This window comes from Somniosus microcephalus, chromosome 5 (genome assembly GCF_052327205.1).
Source record: "Somniosus microcephalus isolate GS21.2 chromosome 5, FLI_Smic_1.0, whole genome shotgun sequence".
NCBI lineage: Eukaryota > Metazoa > Chordata > Chondrichthyes > Squaliformes > Somniosidae > Somniosus > Somniosus microcephalus.
In genome coordinates, this window is record NC_140991.1 from 60,248,567 (window position 1) to 60,265,506 (window position 16,940).

The 16,940-nt window shown below is 43.9% G+C and overlaps 1 protein-coding gene across 3 annotated transcripts in view; it reads right to left on the bottom strand.

Annotated features, from left to right (window-relative positions):
• jcada (junctional cadherin 5 associated a) overlaps positions 1-16,940 on the bottom strand; it is a 280,161-nt gene that overhangs the window by 63,608 nt on the left and 199,613 nt on the right. For all 3 annotated transcript variants that reach the window (XM_085987674.1, XM_085987671.1, XM_085987672.1), the window contains exon 4: positions 10,870-14,978. In XM_085987674.1, the coding sequence (XP_085843800.1) occupies positions 10,870-14,978 (4,109 nt within the window). The remainder of the gene's footprint in view (positions 1-10,869; positions 14,979-16,940) is intronic.

The following is a 16,940-nucleotide window of genomic DNA, read 5'->3' on the forward strand; positions in this document are numbered from 1 at the left end:
AACGTGAACTTAGAAAATATGTGACTGTGTACAGGAGCATTGACCATGCCATGACAGGAAAGAGCCCGGCAGAGCTGCTCTTTAAACGGAAAATGAGAGGAAAGCTGCCAGACATCACAGAGTCACGCGCAGACATGGAAGTACGTGACCGGGACGCAGAACAAAAAGGCAAGTCCAAACTGTACGCAGATGAACAGCGGAGAACACAATACTCAGAGGTGGAAGTTGGCGACACGGTGCTGGTATGGCAGGACAAAGTGGACAAGTTCACCACTCCTTTTAATGCCACACCACACAAAGTTGAGAGTAAAACAGGGAGTCAATTAGTAGTAGAATCTCCAGATGGAGCACGCTACTCGAGAAACACTACATTTGTGAAGAAGTACAGAACCAATGGACCAAAGGAGACACTCCATGAGCAGGAGGAAACACAAGGGACTGAGGACAGTCTAGTAGACCCTGACACACATACCACTGTGACACAGGCAATAGTCACTGACACCAACATGTCAGACATACCCAATACAGCCAGACCTCAAAGGGTTAAAAGAAAACCCCAAAGACTGTCTGATTATGTCACAACATAAACTGTGCGAGAACTGCATGGGTGATGTTAAATGTTTAAACCTGGGAATTATTTAGTTGTGTGGTAAGACACAAGTTTGTAAAAAGTTTATAAATCAAATAAGTTATGCAGTGTTATTCTAAGCAACTGTTTGTAAACTGCAAGTTTGTTTCCAAGGAAAAGGGGGATGTTGTGTATTGATTGTGAGTTTGACACCAGTCAGCCATTTTACCTATAAAGAGAACATCGCAGTTGTAAGCCTGTCTGCCTGGTTCTATGCTTGAATGCATTCATACAACACCGAGTCCGAGTCTCCCACGGTGGCCAAGTTAGTCAGTGGGGGTAGTTCTCCAAACTGCCACTACTCGGCTTCTTGGTGCTGTCGGAAGTCGGAACACCTCAGTACCCCTGTAACAGGAGTCTGACCCTCCCGCGCTGCGGTAGTCTCTTCTGATCCACCATTTTACAGGGGTACTGTGTGTCTCCCACGCTGCTGGTAGTCATTGCATTGCATTACCCTCAACTGGCAGTACTATACTTAATCAAGCATCTTCCACCATCCATTTAACACAACATTCTGTAGGTGAGTACCCAATTGCACATTTCTTGATTTTTTTCTTTTTCTTTTTTAAAAATAGCCTCAGTAGATAACCCTCTCCGTCATCCGGAATTTTTGATCAACCAGCAACACGCCGGTCCCGTCGGTGCTGGATAGCAAAGAGTTTCCTGTAACTGAGGACTCAGTAACAGACCAAGTCCTAGAGTAGAGGCAACCCAGCAGACAATACAGTCTCTGTAGAAAGCAGCAGCGGAGGTGGAGGTCACTATAAAGCCCAGGATCAACAGAGAAATGGACTTGGGCCCAGGAGAAAGTCTAGGATCAGCAGCATATAGCTGAGGACCCAGCTGTGAATTGAAGTACAGTCCTGAAGCTCAGCAGGTAACAGCAGCAGACAGGGGATGGGCACCGCAGGCTAGAACATGTTGCCTTAAAGCCTGACGTGACTGAGCAGCAGAGCAAAGTCCTGGCAGCCTAGTCTTACAGTGCAGTCCAGCACAGCAGCGTAGCCCTGACGGCAGAGGAATCCAGGAGTTTGTGAAGTCCAATTTGAACAGAGTTTCAGCTATTGGAAAGAGCGCAGTAAAAAGATGGAACGAGTACAGTGGTGGTGGGGGGCGGGGCAGGGGGGGCGGATGGGCAATGTGCTCTGTACAGGAACTTCAACTTGCAGCCTGAGCTTTGGGCTACAATGCACCCACTACCTCCTCATCACGATTGCGTTAGCACTACAACCCTAGCAACACTGAAATACAGACTGAATATAAGACCAGAATGAGGCCTGACATGACTCCGGAGAGAAGCAGACTATGACTCCAGGAAGGAGTTGTCTGCCACTGTTTCCGTGTGACACTACATGGAGTGGAACTCTAGTGCTTTGTCAAATTGGGATTAAAATGTGCTTCAGGATCTCTTTGATCTCCTGGACTCTTGTTAAATCTACCTGGAGTTGATTTAAAGGTTTACAGTGTTCGGAAACTGCTGCTCACACTCGCAGATGTTGGGAGAGGAGCTCTGCGTATATATGGAATCACCGAGTTCTCTACTGGGCAGAAGAATTGCTGTTCCAGCCAGGCAGGAGCCAGGCAGTGTAAACAGGGTTGCAAGCCATTCTGCAGCTACCTGCCTGAGGCCAGCAGACAGTATAAATGTAGCCGCAAATTACATTGCTATGGCTATAAGAAGGGCATCAGACATTTTTGGTTTCTGTGGGTTGTCTTTCCAAAGCGAAAATAAGTGTGAAATTTGGGTCAAATGCGGTAGCTTGGCTCAGTGGTAGCACCCTTGCTTCTGAGTTGAAAGGTTATGGTTCCCTGCCCCAACACCACCCCCACTTCACCACACCCCCTCCCCCCTCACCTCCCCCACTCCCTGCAGCATTTGAACACATAATCAAGGCTGATACTTAAGTGCAGGACTGAAAGAGTACGGTATTGTCAGAGGTGCCGTCTTTTCACAGAAATCACAGAATCACAGAAACCTCACAGTACAGATAGAGGCCATTTCGGCCCATCGAGCCTGCACCGACACATGTCCCACCCGATCCCCGTAACCCCTACGCCAACACATATCCCACCCTATCCCCGTAACCCCACGTATTTAATCCCCCTAACACTAAGGGTCAATTTTTATCATGGCCAATCAACCTAACCCCGCACATCTTTGGACTGTGGGAGGAAACCGGAGCACCCGGAGAAAACCCACGCAAACACGGGGAGAATGTGCAAACTCCACACAGACAGTCACCCGAGGCCGGATTCGAACCCGGGTCCCTGGCGCTGTGAGGCAACAGTGCTAACCACTATGCCACCGTGCTGCCCTTTTGAATGAGACATTAACCCAAGGCTGTGCCTGCTTGTTCAGATGGGTGTAAACAATTCTACTTGCATTTACATGGCTGTTGTAGTGCCTTATCACTTCTCAAAGTTTGTTACTAAACTAAATGCAAGATGTGGTGGTCAATTTGCACATAGGATGACCCCATGCACATCAAGATCCCACAAACAGCAATTGGATAAATGGCCAATTAATCTGTTTTTGATGGTGATGAATGCGAGGGGAATATTGGCTATAATGCCAGGAAAATTACCTGCTCTTCTTCCTATTGAGTTTTTTCAACCACCTGAAATAGCAGATTGGACCTAGGAAGAAACAGAAGGACAGCACCTCCAAAACCAAAACCAAAACCACAGCACTCCTCCAGTACTGCACTCAAGTATTAACCTAGATTATATGCTCAAGTGCTGAAGTGGGACTTGAAACCTCCACCTTCTAACTCCAAGGCATAAGAACATAAGAAATAGGAGCAGGAGTAGGCCAATTGGCCCCTCGAGCCTGCTCCGCCATTCAATAAGATCATGGCTGATCTGATCCTAACCGCCAATCCACTATGACAGGACTATCTCCTGAATCGAACAGCATTAGACACACGAAAACAGGAGCAGGATCAGGCTACACGGCCCCTGGGCCCGCTCCGCTACCCACAGGGCCATGACCTATCCGAACCTAGACTCATGTCCAAATTCCTGCCCGCTCCCCGTAACCCTTAATTCCCTTTTCTACTAGGAAACTGTCTATTTCTGTTTTAAATTTATGTAATGATGTAGCTTCGACAGCTTTTTGGGGCAGCATATTCCATGGACCTACCACCCTCTGAGTGAAGTAGTTCCTCCTCATCTCAGTTTTGAAAGAGCAGCCCCTTATTCTAAGACTATGCCCCCTAGTTCTAGTTTCACCCATCATCTGGAACATCCTCCCTGCATCCACCCGATCCAACCCCTTCATAATCTTATATGTTTCAATAAGATCGCCTCTCATTCTTCTGAACTCCAATGAGTAGAGTCCCAATCTACTCAACCTCTCCTCATATGTCCATCCCCTCATCCCCGGGATTAATCGAGTGAACCTTCTTTGTACTGACTCGAGAGCAAGTATGTCCTTTCTTAAGTATGGACACCAAAACTGTATGCAGTATTCCAGGTGCGGTCTCACCAATACTTTGTACAACTGAAGCAATACCTCCCTATTTTTATATTCTATCCCCCTAGCAATGAAAGCCAACATTCCATTGGCCTTCTTAATCACTTGCTGCACCTGCATACTAACCTTTTGAGTTTTGTGCACCAGGACCCCCAGATCCCTTTGTACTTCAGTACTTTCAAGTTTCTTGCCATTAAGATAACTTGCTCTACGATTTTTCCTGCCAAAGTGCATAACCTCACACTTTCCAGTATTGTATTCCATCTGCCAAATCTCTGCCCACTTACTTAGCCTGTCTATGTCCCCTTGCAGGTTTTTTATGTCCTCCTCACTCACTACTTTCCCTCCCATCTTAGTATCATCTGCAAACTTTGATGTGTTACACTCGGTCCCCTCCTCCAAATTGTTAATATAGATTGTAAAGAGTTGGGGACCCAGCACTGACCCCTGCGGAACACCACTGGTTACTGATTGCCAGTCTGAATATGAACCATTTATCCCAACTCTCTGCCTTCTGTTAGATAGCCAATCCTCTATCCATGCCAGAATATTACCCCCAATCCCGTGATTTTTTATCTTGAGCAATAATCTTTTGTGTGGCACCTTGTCAAATGCCTTTTGGAAGTCTAAATACACTACGTCCACTGGTTCACCTTTATCCACCCTATATGTTACTTCCTCAAAGAACTCCAGCAAATTTGTCAAACATGACTTCCCCTTCATAAAACCATGCTGACTTTGTCTTATTAAATTATGATTATCCAAATGTCCTGTTACTGTCTCCTTAATAATGGACTCCAAAATTTTACCTACCACAGATGTTAGGCTAACCGGTCTATAGTTTCCAGCCTTCTGTCTACTACCCTTTTTAAATAAGGGTGTTACATTAGCAGTTTTCCAGTCTGCCGGGACCTTTGCTGAGTCCAGGGAGTTTTGGAAGATTATTACCAATGCATCCACAATCCCTACCGCCACTTCCCTCAAAACCCTGGGATGTAAGCCATCAGGTCCAGGTGATTTATCCGCCTTGAGTCCCATTATTTTACCAAGTACTACTTCCTTAGTGATTTTAATCGTATTTAGCTCCTCCCCCCCATAGCCCCCTGCTTGTCAAGTGTTGGGATATTCTTGGTGTCCTCTACTGTAAAGGCAAATGGTTTGCATCTTGAAATAGTGCTAACAACAAATCAGGTGGTTCGTTATGATACAACCCTGGCAGGGCCTCCTTGGCAGCTTTCTTCTGACCCATCTTTTTGCACATTTGGAGCCCGGTCCTTTGAGTGTTGATGACAACACTTACCCTGCCAGCTATCTGCTGCCAGGCTTCTTGCACCTGCCTTTTTTGTGAAATGTGCCCTTCTTTACCAGAGGATAGCCTGTCCTTTGCCTCACTTCCTGCAACATGAGTTTGAGTGCAGCACCAGTTGGGTCATGGACGAGAAGCCCCCATTGCCCATGAATTTCCAAACGCAAGCCCCTACCCTTCTGCTGCAGACAAGACGACAGATGCAGCTGCAGCCCTTCAAATAAGTACCCACTGTGGAACTGCTCAGTGCTCGACTAGGCAGTCCACTGTGCAGGTGGGAGTTCACACCGAATATTCAGAAAATGCAAAATTCAAAATATTGTGAGTAAATGGCTGTGAGATTATAGTCACTGAAAACATTCACATAGCCCCATCCGCTCCTGTTTTGCATACAGCACAATTTATAACTATTGCATTATTTTGTAGTTGGACTTTCTGAAGGCATTTAATAAAATCCTGCATGTGCGGCTTTCAAAGGAGTTTAAGGCTCATGGAATTCATGGCACAAAGCCTATTTGGATTGAATCTATTTTCATACATATTGATGGCGGGGGGTGGGGGTGGGGGTTGGGTGCAGGCTTGTCTCAGACTCTGGTTAATAAGTGTTGCCTATTGGGATTGTGAATCCATTTTCCCTGCGTTGTGATTACTGGTCATTCACTAAAGGCAGTTATCAGTCAATAGGAGGCTGATATCAGCAAAGATAATGAAATTCTAGGATATATCTCAAGGGCGCTGACCTATAAATCACAACTGGTTATTACCATCTTGTATAGATCACTGGTGAAGCCACATTTGAAATGCTATGTGCAGATTTGGGCACTCTACCTTGTAAAACAGTGGTACTCGAGCAGTAACGGATCGGTTGCCCGTTATACCCAGTGCCTGATATTCAGTACCACTGACTGCAAGGGAACGGAGTATCAGACGCTGCGTATAACGGGCGACCGATCCGGTATTGCCCGTTTTGTGCCTCTGCCTGAGATGAATTTCTAGGCCCAGGTATTTACTTACAGATATCAGTGAGATGGGAGTGCCGGCTTCTCACTGCAGAGTCTGTCTATTTCCTCGATGTGATGTTTGACAATTTATTTAAAATTGCGCCTGCTGTTCACTTTCCTATTTGTTACATTAATTTTAAGCACTGTCCTAAATACTGCTGCTCATCCATGGATTTTAATTGAGAACCTTTTTTTAAAAAAATACAATTTGAAATTAGCAAAAGCCTCAATTTTAATTCAGTGCTAAAGAAGTGAAAGTAAAAAGAACTCGAGACAAAAAAAAAACTCCCCAAACATACAGCTGCTGGAGTGATTGGGATCGCCTGCTTCACACCCGTCTGCCAACATCCACATCAAAGAAACTTGTTCTTTTCATAGTCAGGGCGTTCCAAGCGGGTCAGGAACAAGTCCTTACATTTCCAGCTCTCAGTCAGTCCGCACCCCTGCCCTCTCCAGCCAGTGACACGTGAACCTGAACCCTCCTCTCCCCTCCCCCCAAAAAAACAGCAGCCGGGCAACCTGATGGGCCCCGGGTCTCCAACAGCCCCGCTCACTCCACCGCGCAACTTTTCCAGAACTTTCCAGCACATAAATCAGTGCTGCCGCGGTAACGGGGTTTCGGCTCGATTCAGACCATAGAATCACAGAAATTTATGGCACAGAAGGAGGCCTTTCGGCCCATCGTGTCTGTGCCGGCCGAAAAAGAGCTATCCAGCCTAATCCCACTTTCCAGCTCTTGGTCCGTAGCCCTGTAGGTTACGGCACTTGCATATCCAAGTACTTTTTAAATGTGATGAGAGTTTCTGCCTTTACCACCCTTTGAAGCAGTGCGTTCCAGAACCTCACCACTCACTGGGTGAAAAAAGTTCTCCTCAACTCCCCTCTAATCCTTCCACAAATTATTTTAAATCTATGCCCCTAGTTATTCCCGCTAAGGGAAACAGGTCCTTCCTATCCACTCTATCTAGGCCCCTCATAGTTTTATACACCTCAATTAAGTCTCCCCTCAGACTCCGCTGTTGCAAAGAAAATAACCCCAGCCCATCTTATCTTTCCTCATAGCTAAAATTCTCCAGTCCTGGCCACATCCTCGTAAATCTCCTTTGTACCCTCTCTATTGCAATCACATCCTTCCTGTAATGTGACCAAAACTGTACGCAGTACTCTAGCTGTGGCCTAACTAGTGTTTTATACAGTTCCAGCATAACCTCCCTGCTCTTATATTCTATGCCTCAGTTAATAAAGGAAAGTAATAAAGAAAGCAATTTAAATAAAAAGACCAGCGGTGGTTTCAGCTCGCCGCCATTAATGTTCCAAGATTATCCCACATAACTGGTTTGGGAAAAGTTTGCGCAACGAATAAAAGCTTTCCAGCAGACCGCAGAAAGCCAGCAAGAGACTCGCGGTGAATGATGGCCACTCGCTCTTGGTTGAACTTTAAAACTTACCAACTCCCGACGAAACTTTTCTATGTTTCAGGCGCCCTTCGCCGCATTACCAGCCAGCCAACCTCCGCTCTCCTCCCACAGACACCAATGAGGTCATTGGAAGGAACCCGAACGTGAACACTCTGGTCCCGCCTGCTCCCCGATCCTCACTGGTTCATTTTTACAGTCCGCAATTTTTCAGAGATCTTCGCCGACGAATAATTGGTCAATGTTTCACAGACCCCCTGGAAAGTCTCCGCGGACGCCAGTTTGCAAACCACTGTTCTAAAAGACATTGATGTATTGTACAGAGCACAGAAGAGTGACAACGATGATCCCAGAACTTAGGGATCTGGGTTCGGAGGAAAAGGCCTGAAATTCCAGTCCAGGCCAGGGTGGAGCACCAGCTGACGTCTGGATTGGGAGCCGGAAAATGGGGCAGAACTTGGCTCTGCCGGGATTCCATCCTGTTTTTCTGGCTTGCCATTTTCCAGTAAGGGCGGGGTTGTAAACGGAATCTTCCATCCACTCCTGAAAGGTTAAGGGGATATATTGGGGGAGTTCGCAGGCTACCCTGGCCATGCTGCTCTTAATGTGAGCCCCTTTTGAGCAAATCGATTACCTTCTGTTTTGATGCAATTATGGCTCAATTTGAAGGTGAAGAATATCGCAACTACTTTTTTCCTTTGGCCCAGAAGGACGTGTGAGCCCCTCCTCCTTACAGGAGGGGATCAGGGCGGTTGCCATTGATGCACCCATGCAAGTGCTGGCTGCCTTACCCTGACCACATAAATGACCCGGTCCCAGCAATTTGGGCCGGGGCTCAGCGGCTGGCTGGTTGGTGGACTCTCCCTGTCACTCTTCCACTGGTGGAGCAGCCCCTGCGGAATTTCCAAGCTAGAGACTTTGCTCAGCTGAACGTCTTTCCATCGGAAAAACGATTATTGGGGGCGGGGTGCAGGATATAGTTCTTCAAAAGCTGAGACACAGAAATTATGTAGATGTAGGAAGGTCAGTAACCAGAGGTCACAGATTTAAGGTAATTGGCAAAAGAACCAGAGGGGAGAGGAGGAGAATTTTTTTTTATGCAGCGAGTTATTATGATCTGGAATGCACTGCCTGAAAGGGTGGTGGAAGCAGATTCAATGGTAAATTTCAAAATGGAATTGGATAAATATTTGAAGGGGAAAAATTTGTAGGGCTATGGGGAAAGGGCAGGGGCATGGAACTAATTGGGTAGCTCTTTCAAAGAGCTGGCACAGGCACAATGGGCTGAATGGCCTCCTTCTGTGCTGTATGATTCTATGTAAAAATTTTGTGTGTGACTTAGACTATGACACAGACATTGTATACATACAAATTACAGCAATCACCCCCTCATACAGACATCACATCCTGCTGAAATTTACTATACTTTTTATATAAATACCATGTTATTCCCCAATATCAATTGGAAACAATTATTCCTGTTTCTTATTTGCCAGCATTCAGTTGGTAGCCATAAGGAAGTGGATGCCTGTAAGAGGCAAGGCAATGCTTTTTCATTCCTATACACATTTTTTAAAATTACTTTATCAAAATGTTATATACACACATTTTGTGAAGTCATTGTAAATTTTGATCGTGTTTGCTTGTACATTGGTACAATGGGTTTGCTGGCATTGTGGTGCATATGTTGTGACCAATGTGAATTTAATGATTAAGATAATTCATTTGGGCTTGCTCCCTGGGCTCAGTTGGCCTGAGATGGGGATAAGGAGTCCTGCCAACATTAACTTGCAACCCTATTCATTGGAATTTCCATCCTTCCCTGGTTCCAGGCAGGGGGCTGCTGTTGACAACACTCTTAACCTACTGCTTGAGCAAATGTATTCCTAGGTTCAGCAATGGTATAAATGGAGGGTGTATATGGAGCAGGCCCTGAATGCATCCTTACTTATGACAATGTTAGAGAGCTGGTGTTTGGGTTGGGGGGATTGAGGTGTGGGATAAAAGGGGAAAAGGCTGCGCAGGTGAAGAACAGACTATCCTCTTTACACTGTCCTCTTGTATTTTGCCCTTAAACAATGGATCATGACAATGATAATGCAGTGGTTACAAAATGAACATACTCCAATGTGACACATTGGTACAACATGTTGAAGCATGGGTGTGGTAGTATAGTGGTTATGGTGCTGGTACTAGTAACCATGGAACCTGGACTATCTAGGGATGTGAGATCAAATCCCACCATGGCTAGTGGAATTAATTTGAATTAAAAAGTTAGTGACCATAAAACTACTGGATTTGTTGTTTAAAAAATCCATTTGGTTCACTAATGTCCTGCAGTGAAGGGAATCTACCATCTTTACCTGATCTGGCCTATATGTGACTCCAGACCCACAACAATGTGGTTGACTCTTAACTGCCCTCTAAATGGCCTAGCAAGCCACTCAGTTGTACCAAACTGCTATGACAATGTCAGCACTGTTGGGAGTACAAACTGCACAAGGACCTTCTCAAGGGCAATTAGGGATGGGCAATAAATGCCGGCCTTGCCAGCAATGCCCACATCCTGTGAACAAATGAAAAAAAAAGGACTGTATCACAGAGTGTCAGTGCACAGATCTATGCCCCAAATTCTGTGTTCCTGATCTCAGACATTCCTTGGGAAGGCACGGAGTACTACACCATGAGGTAGAATGTCAGAGACAGCACAACTCGTGTGTATTTCTTTGCATCTAATTTTGGATTGGCATTGGCAGAGAATTTGTAGGAGGTTCCCTACTCATCGGTTGGATGGGGCTGGTGTGTGCTGCAGGGAAACACAAGAAAAAAAAGAGGGACGACAACACCTTAAAAACAGGAAGATTCACCATTAAGCAAAAGATGGCTATCACATTTCAATAACTTGACAAAGTGCCTGCTAGTGCTTGTTGCTCAAACTAATTGCATCCCTATATTTACACATTCTACAGTGGGCATCATCCAGTCTATGAGATACAGTGAATCTAGTCATGACATTGTGCTGTAAAGATTTTGCAAAGACATACCTCCAATCTCTTTGTTCTCAGCATCAGCTGTTATTGAAGACACAAAAGATTCCAAATCCTGGTCCAGTGATATGATTCTCCTCCTTGTTGTGCAGGTGTCTTCTCTTCTGGCCGATGTGTAAACTGCTTCCTTTTCTCCTCGCTCTGTGCTAAATTTTTCCTCATCAAGTTCATCACCAGAGTCTGCACTTTTTATGCTGAGACGTCTGATACGGGAAACCGAATCTACTTCTTTCATTCTGGCCAAGCGGTCCAGAGCTGTTCGGCTTGGGGACGATGCAAGTTTACCTTGCAAGGCTTCAATCATCTCTGAAGTGTTTCGACCTTTCCTGTCTGTACTTGGGACAGAGGCATTTTTTCTTTCTGTGCTAAAGCAGCAATTTTTGTCAGCCCAATTATAAAACTCCTTGAAAGGTCCATGAAATAATTCGTTTATGATGGCCCTTTTCCCCAACTGCAATTCTTTGTTACTTTCAGTAGCATGTTTTGGTAGTTTATACTGCAGCACATTATTTCCATTTGGGACCCAAGTGCCTGTGCCATAGGGTGGGCTGTGTTGCCATTCTGATTGAAAGTTGACGTCCAGAGGTCTTTCTTTGACATGCCCCGGTAGCTTTTCCGAAGGGTATTTCCGGTTTGCGATAAAATGATCACAAGTATAGCCCAGCTCCACTTCAGCAGAAGACGTTTTCTCATTTTCTCCTGTATCCTGATGCAACATTTTCTTCCGTGGAGAAATCAAGGCTTCTGCTGCTACATCTATTCCTAAAATCCTGGCAGCTCTTTCTTCGAATGATTCATTTTTGGAAATTCCTTCTGCAGATTTCTGTTCAAAGGGGTCATTCAAGTTGTCAATGTTTGGTTTTGTGCTTTTATGACAGATTAGAGAGCGCAGGTCAGTTTCTGAACAGCCCTGATCATTGTTGAGTTGCGATAAGATTTTTCTAATACTGCCGTCACATTCAGTTTCTAGAGTTGGCACTATTTTTTTACCTGGTGCCATAACTCTGACTGATGGGTCTCCATCATTTGTGCTTTCTGCCTTTGTTTCACTTAACCGATGTACAGGCTTTCGAACTCCATTGATGCTTATGCACTGCCTTTTGCTATTGGTGTCTTCCACATTCTTTTCATTGTTTAAGTTAGTGAATTGTGCATTTTTTGTTGTGAACACATTTCGAATTGAGCTGCATTCAGTACTTGTTCCTTTCTTGATAGGTTTATGGAGTAGATTGCTTGACTGGCTGCTGAGCTTGTTATTGTCAGCAGATATTTTAAAAAGGTTCTGTACCTCAGGGGTAATATTGGTGTAATCTGGGCAACTTTTATTACTGCCGCTGTCCATCTCTTCTTTGGGCTTGGTTATTTTGGCAATTGTTTTTTCAGGCACACACAGCTCAGGTTTCTGACAGGACGTCATTTGACTGTTTGAAAAATCTTTGTCTGAGTTTATCGATTGGATTGCAGTAAGCTCACCGTCTTCATTCTCCTTGTGCAATGCCTGGAGGTTACGATCCTCTTGTTCCTGAATCTCTTTGTTGAAACTTTCCAATTCACTGATTGCGTCCCAAGGGCGACGGTTTACAGGCTTCAGGAGGAACTGACCAAAACCTACAGTCTCTTTGCCATTGTTGGGTGAAGTCTGTGGACACACTCTGCTCTCTTCCACGCGCTCTTCCGCACTTGCATCTTTGCCTTTCTCATGCAGGCTTTTTGAAGCCCCATCGAGCTGACTTTGGTATGAGTTAATGTGACTGGCCTGATACTGTGTAGAAGATGTCCTTGAGAAAGCACTGTTGGTAGATGGATACAAGCTTGTTTGGCCATTTATTGAATAGTTACTTAGCTTACGTTTCTGGTCATTGATGGCTGTAACATCTGCACTCCTTTTATCCCCTTTCATTAATACAATGGATTCAGGTTCTGAGTGGTTCTGACTTTGTATCTGGTTGCCTGTTGCAATCTTTTTTATGGCACCAGTGAATGACCGAGCAGTACGAGGACCTTTAATGAAACTCGTTTGCGTTTCTTGATCTCTGTACTGGTCACCTGGCCAAGAGCCGGAGGCTCTTAATTCTCTGTGCTGGTTGAAATTATAGCCAACTGCATGTCTGTGGCTAACTTCATTCCAGGGCTCTGGTCTCTTTAACCCATTTTCTGACATCATATTTCCTGTCAATGCTTGTAACTCCAAGTCAGAGGAAGACATGCTTAAAAAACTTTGCTCTGTTAAGTTTCCAGTGCTATCATTCATAGCCCTTTCAATGTTTCCATTTCTCATGTCATTATTAAGTGCATCTTCATTTGTCCCACCTTCGAATGTTTTGACTGGCACAGAAACTAGACAAAATATTGTTTCTGTCATCCTTCTTTTTGGGCGTTTCTTTTCTTGCACCTCAAAACACTGGGAATCTGGTTCCCACTTTTTTACCTGGGTTATACAGGCTTCAGGAGGAACTTGATTTACATGCAGTTCTGCTTTAGAATTGGCATTTGAATGTGGAAAGCCTGCTGGATAGTTTGTGGTTGAAAGAACCCTTGAATTATACTTTAATGAGGAGTCGCACTGGTTGTCGACATATGGTTTACAACAATGGTCAGACTTAGTACCATTCTCACTGTCTGGCTTGGATGCTACCAACCATCTGTTGCTAGTTGTAGGATCAGCTATAGGCCTCAGGCCTGCCTGAGTGGAGTAATATGACCCTGATGGAACAGAAAAGGCACTGCGACGGTCTGATGGCCCAAACGTCTTGTTTCCATCTGTAACATGGTCCTTTGCATTCCATTGTTCATACTTATTATCTGTTTCACCGTATTGCTTTTCAGACTGCACTATGGTAATATGTCTAATTCGAGGATCATTAAATGGTATGTACTTGACAAATGCCTTTTGATCATCTGTGTATCCATTATGTGATGAACTATAGCTTTCCCTAGTGTGAGGGACATCCTTACCTATATCATCATTTACATTCTTAACTTGCAGCAAATGTTGCTTTGAGCCATTATCATCAGACATGTGTTTTTGATGAGCATGATTGTTCTCCTGATTTTCTAAACACCAGTGAGCCCGATCGACAAGAGTCTCTGTAGATTGGTAGGGTTGACATGTGTTGTTGCAAGTAGGCACTTTATCAAAACATTTCTCACCAACTTTCTGTTGAGGTGGTGCTTTGTAAGATGGGGGAGGCACATAGACAGGAGGCTCCAAGCTGCTACTAGCAAGAGCTTGGGGGCAGCAATTATGGTCAGCACTTGCTTCACTGTCCTTGGCAAAATAAGTCACTTGCCCATCATTTTCTCCATGTACATGGAGACTAGGTATCATTTCTGAACTTCTCCTAATTTGCTGATACAGTTCATAGGAGGGAGGTTTCAGTGGTCTACTGAACTTAGCTTTTGGCAACTGTGCAAACTGAGCACTCTGCCTGAAGTTTTCTGTCCATTTTGAATTTATTTTAGGATGACAATAAGAGCTGCTATCTTGCAACACAAGATGATCTTTCAAACATTGATTTTCCAATCTATTTCTGTCAAACCCAGACATATCTACATATTGTAGACCTGTCTGAAATTCCTTACCATTATTTTCCGGTATAACTCTGGGCAATGACTGAGACTTCCCCTTTTTTACATATTGCATTCCTTCTTTTTTTAATACTTCATCACCAACCATGTGGGGCAATACTCCAAGTCTCAACTTGTTTCCATCGCCATCAGACAGCTGTCTTCCTAAAGAAGATTTCCATTCCTCTGTACCCAAGCTTTGGCACTTACGATCCACTGGAGTTCGCCACTTGTCTTCACACATCTCTCTCACCGTCACACTCTGACCTTCTGCCATCCAACCCTTTTGCTCATTTATTCTACTTACTTCTGTTTTATGCTGCGTGTTCTTCAGCTGTGCACCTTGTGAAGTATTTCCTCGTTGCTCAGCTTTGGGAATGTTTTGAGTTTTTGTCACATTATTTTCTTTGTAGTCTGAGTCTCCTCGGTTTGTGTAATCCAGTAAAACACTGAAGTCTTGTCCTCTTCGTCGCCAATAGGTGACATCCTTACCAGATTTGGGCCTAGATGTACAAAGTGATGGAGGACCACTGTTTAACCTGTAACAAATATAAAGGCATAGAGTGTGGTTAAGACACTTGAGAAAATTGAATTCACTTTTAGAACTTTGATGCTAACTTTATTAATAAATCCTTGTCATTTACTCATAGATAATTTATGCAATAAACTTAGGAACAACGGGCTTTAAAAGGAATTAAGCAGCTTCTGTACACTGAATAAACACTAAGGTTACAGGCAGCAGTGTTTAATCATGTACAAGAGCTAAATTATGCCAAATACTGTACATTTTTTACCTTAAACTACAGGTTGCTTTTTAGCGTACATTATTTCCATTTTATGTTTTAAAGAGCAAGCGTTTCATAATAGTTCACTACCCAAAGAAAGATTAACAAATGCAAAAGTTGATGAATGCGTTTTTAACATTTACAATGGACACATTTAAATTCATAGCCCTAATAGACTTGGTCAAGCAGTGGATATTTCAGTTGGGTCTAATCACCAGACAGTTGTCCCAGGCAGTAAGGGTTCCTCATCACTGACAAACATGGAGCTGGGATAACCTGATGCCACGTTTTATTAAAGAGGATAAGGAACCTTGGTGTGCAATATGCTGGTGGTTCCGTAGTAACAGACCATAATAATCCTAGATAGCTAGAGTGTTCACTATCATGAGAGAAGGAAATAATGCAAGAAAAGTATTGCTATAATTTTGTGGGGAGTCAGCTGTAAGGGACGGGGCAAATCCAGGAGATCACCCACACTTCTTTTGGTAGGGGTCAAAAAAGAGTGTTGACGGATTACAGAAGGCCCCTAAGATGAGGTTTCTTGAGATAGGAAGGTGGACATAATGCTCACTTACAAATAAGAGTGACCTGCTCCTGACGTCTCACACTACTCCAGACAGGGAACTTGAAAGAACTTGACTTGATGTAGTCAGAGGGAGTAAATAATTGACTCGGGCCTTTTTGTTTCTCCAAAGCATCTCAATCCAGACAAATGACAATAGCAACAGTGCCTGGTATCACAGGGTTAGAGTTCAATATTATGCAGCATACAGATGGAAGTCAATCTGTTGTACCAGATTGAAGTCCAACAGGATCTCCAACATTGAAGGGGTTGTGTGACTAGGTATAAAGAGCTCTGACTAAGGGCTCTGCTCACTGGCATCTAAATGCTAATAATATTTTCATTCAAAGTATAGTCTGATGAAACATGCCTAGAAATACATAATCTTAAGAAGATATGCCCAACATATGTTTTGCTGATAGTGAAAACTTAAAAAGATGTTTAAGATGTTCCCAGGGAGTCCAATGGATCATCTGGGAACTTTGTAAAGTGTGTTTTACGATAGTTAACCCATGGGAAGCCGAAGTGTATGAGACTCGCTCCTTGAGGTTGTCTCAATCTACTCCCCTACATTTGATTCAGGTGACTTCACTCCTGAGTTACATGACTCATTTCATATCAATGGGCAGCTGAAACCTATAGGGGCTATCAGATGTTATTATTGTGGAGACTAGTTATGGAATCAGCAAACTGCTATAATGGATTTTATGATCTTTAAAATATTAAACCATAGTTACCAATGTAGAACCTGTTGAAGCAAGCCTGAGAATGCATAATATTGAAAGGACGTGCATAGCATGAGGTGGCATCATGGTAATGTTACTAGACTAGTAATCCAGAGGCCTGGGACTAATGATCTGGAGATGTGAATTCAAATCCCACCATAGCAGCTGCAGAATTTAAATTCAGTTAATTAAATAAATCTGGAATAAAAAACTACTATCAGTAATAATGACCATGAAACTACCAGATGGTCATAAAAAATGATCTGGTTCACTAATGTCCTTTAGGAAAGGAAATCTGTTGTCCTTAAATGATCTGGCCTATATGTGACTTCAAACCCACAGCAATGTGGTCGAATCTTAACTGCCCTCTGCAACTCAAGAGGTGGCTCACCACCACTTTCTCATTTTAATAAATGGGCCATTAGATTA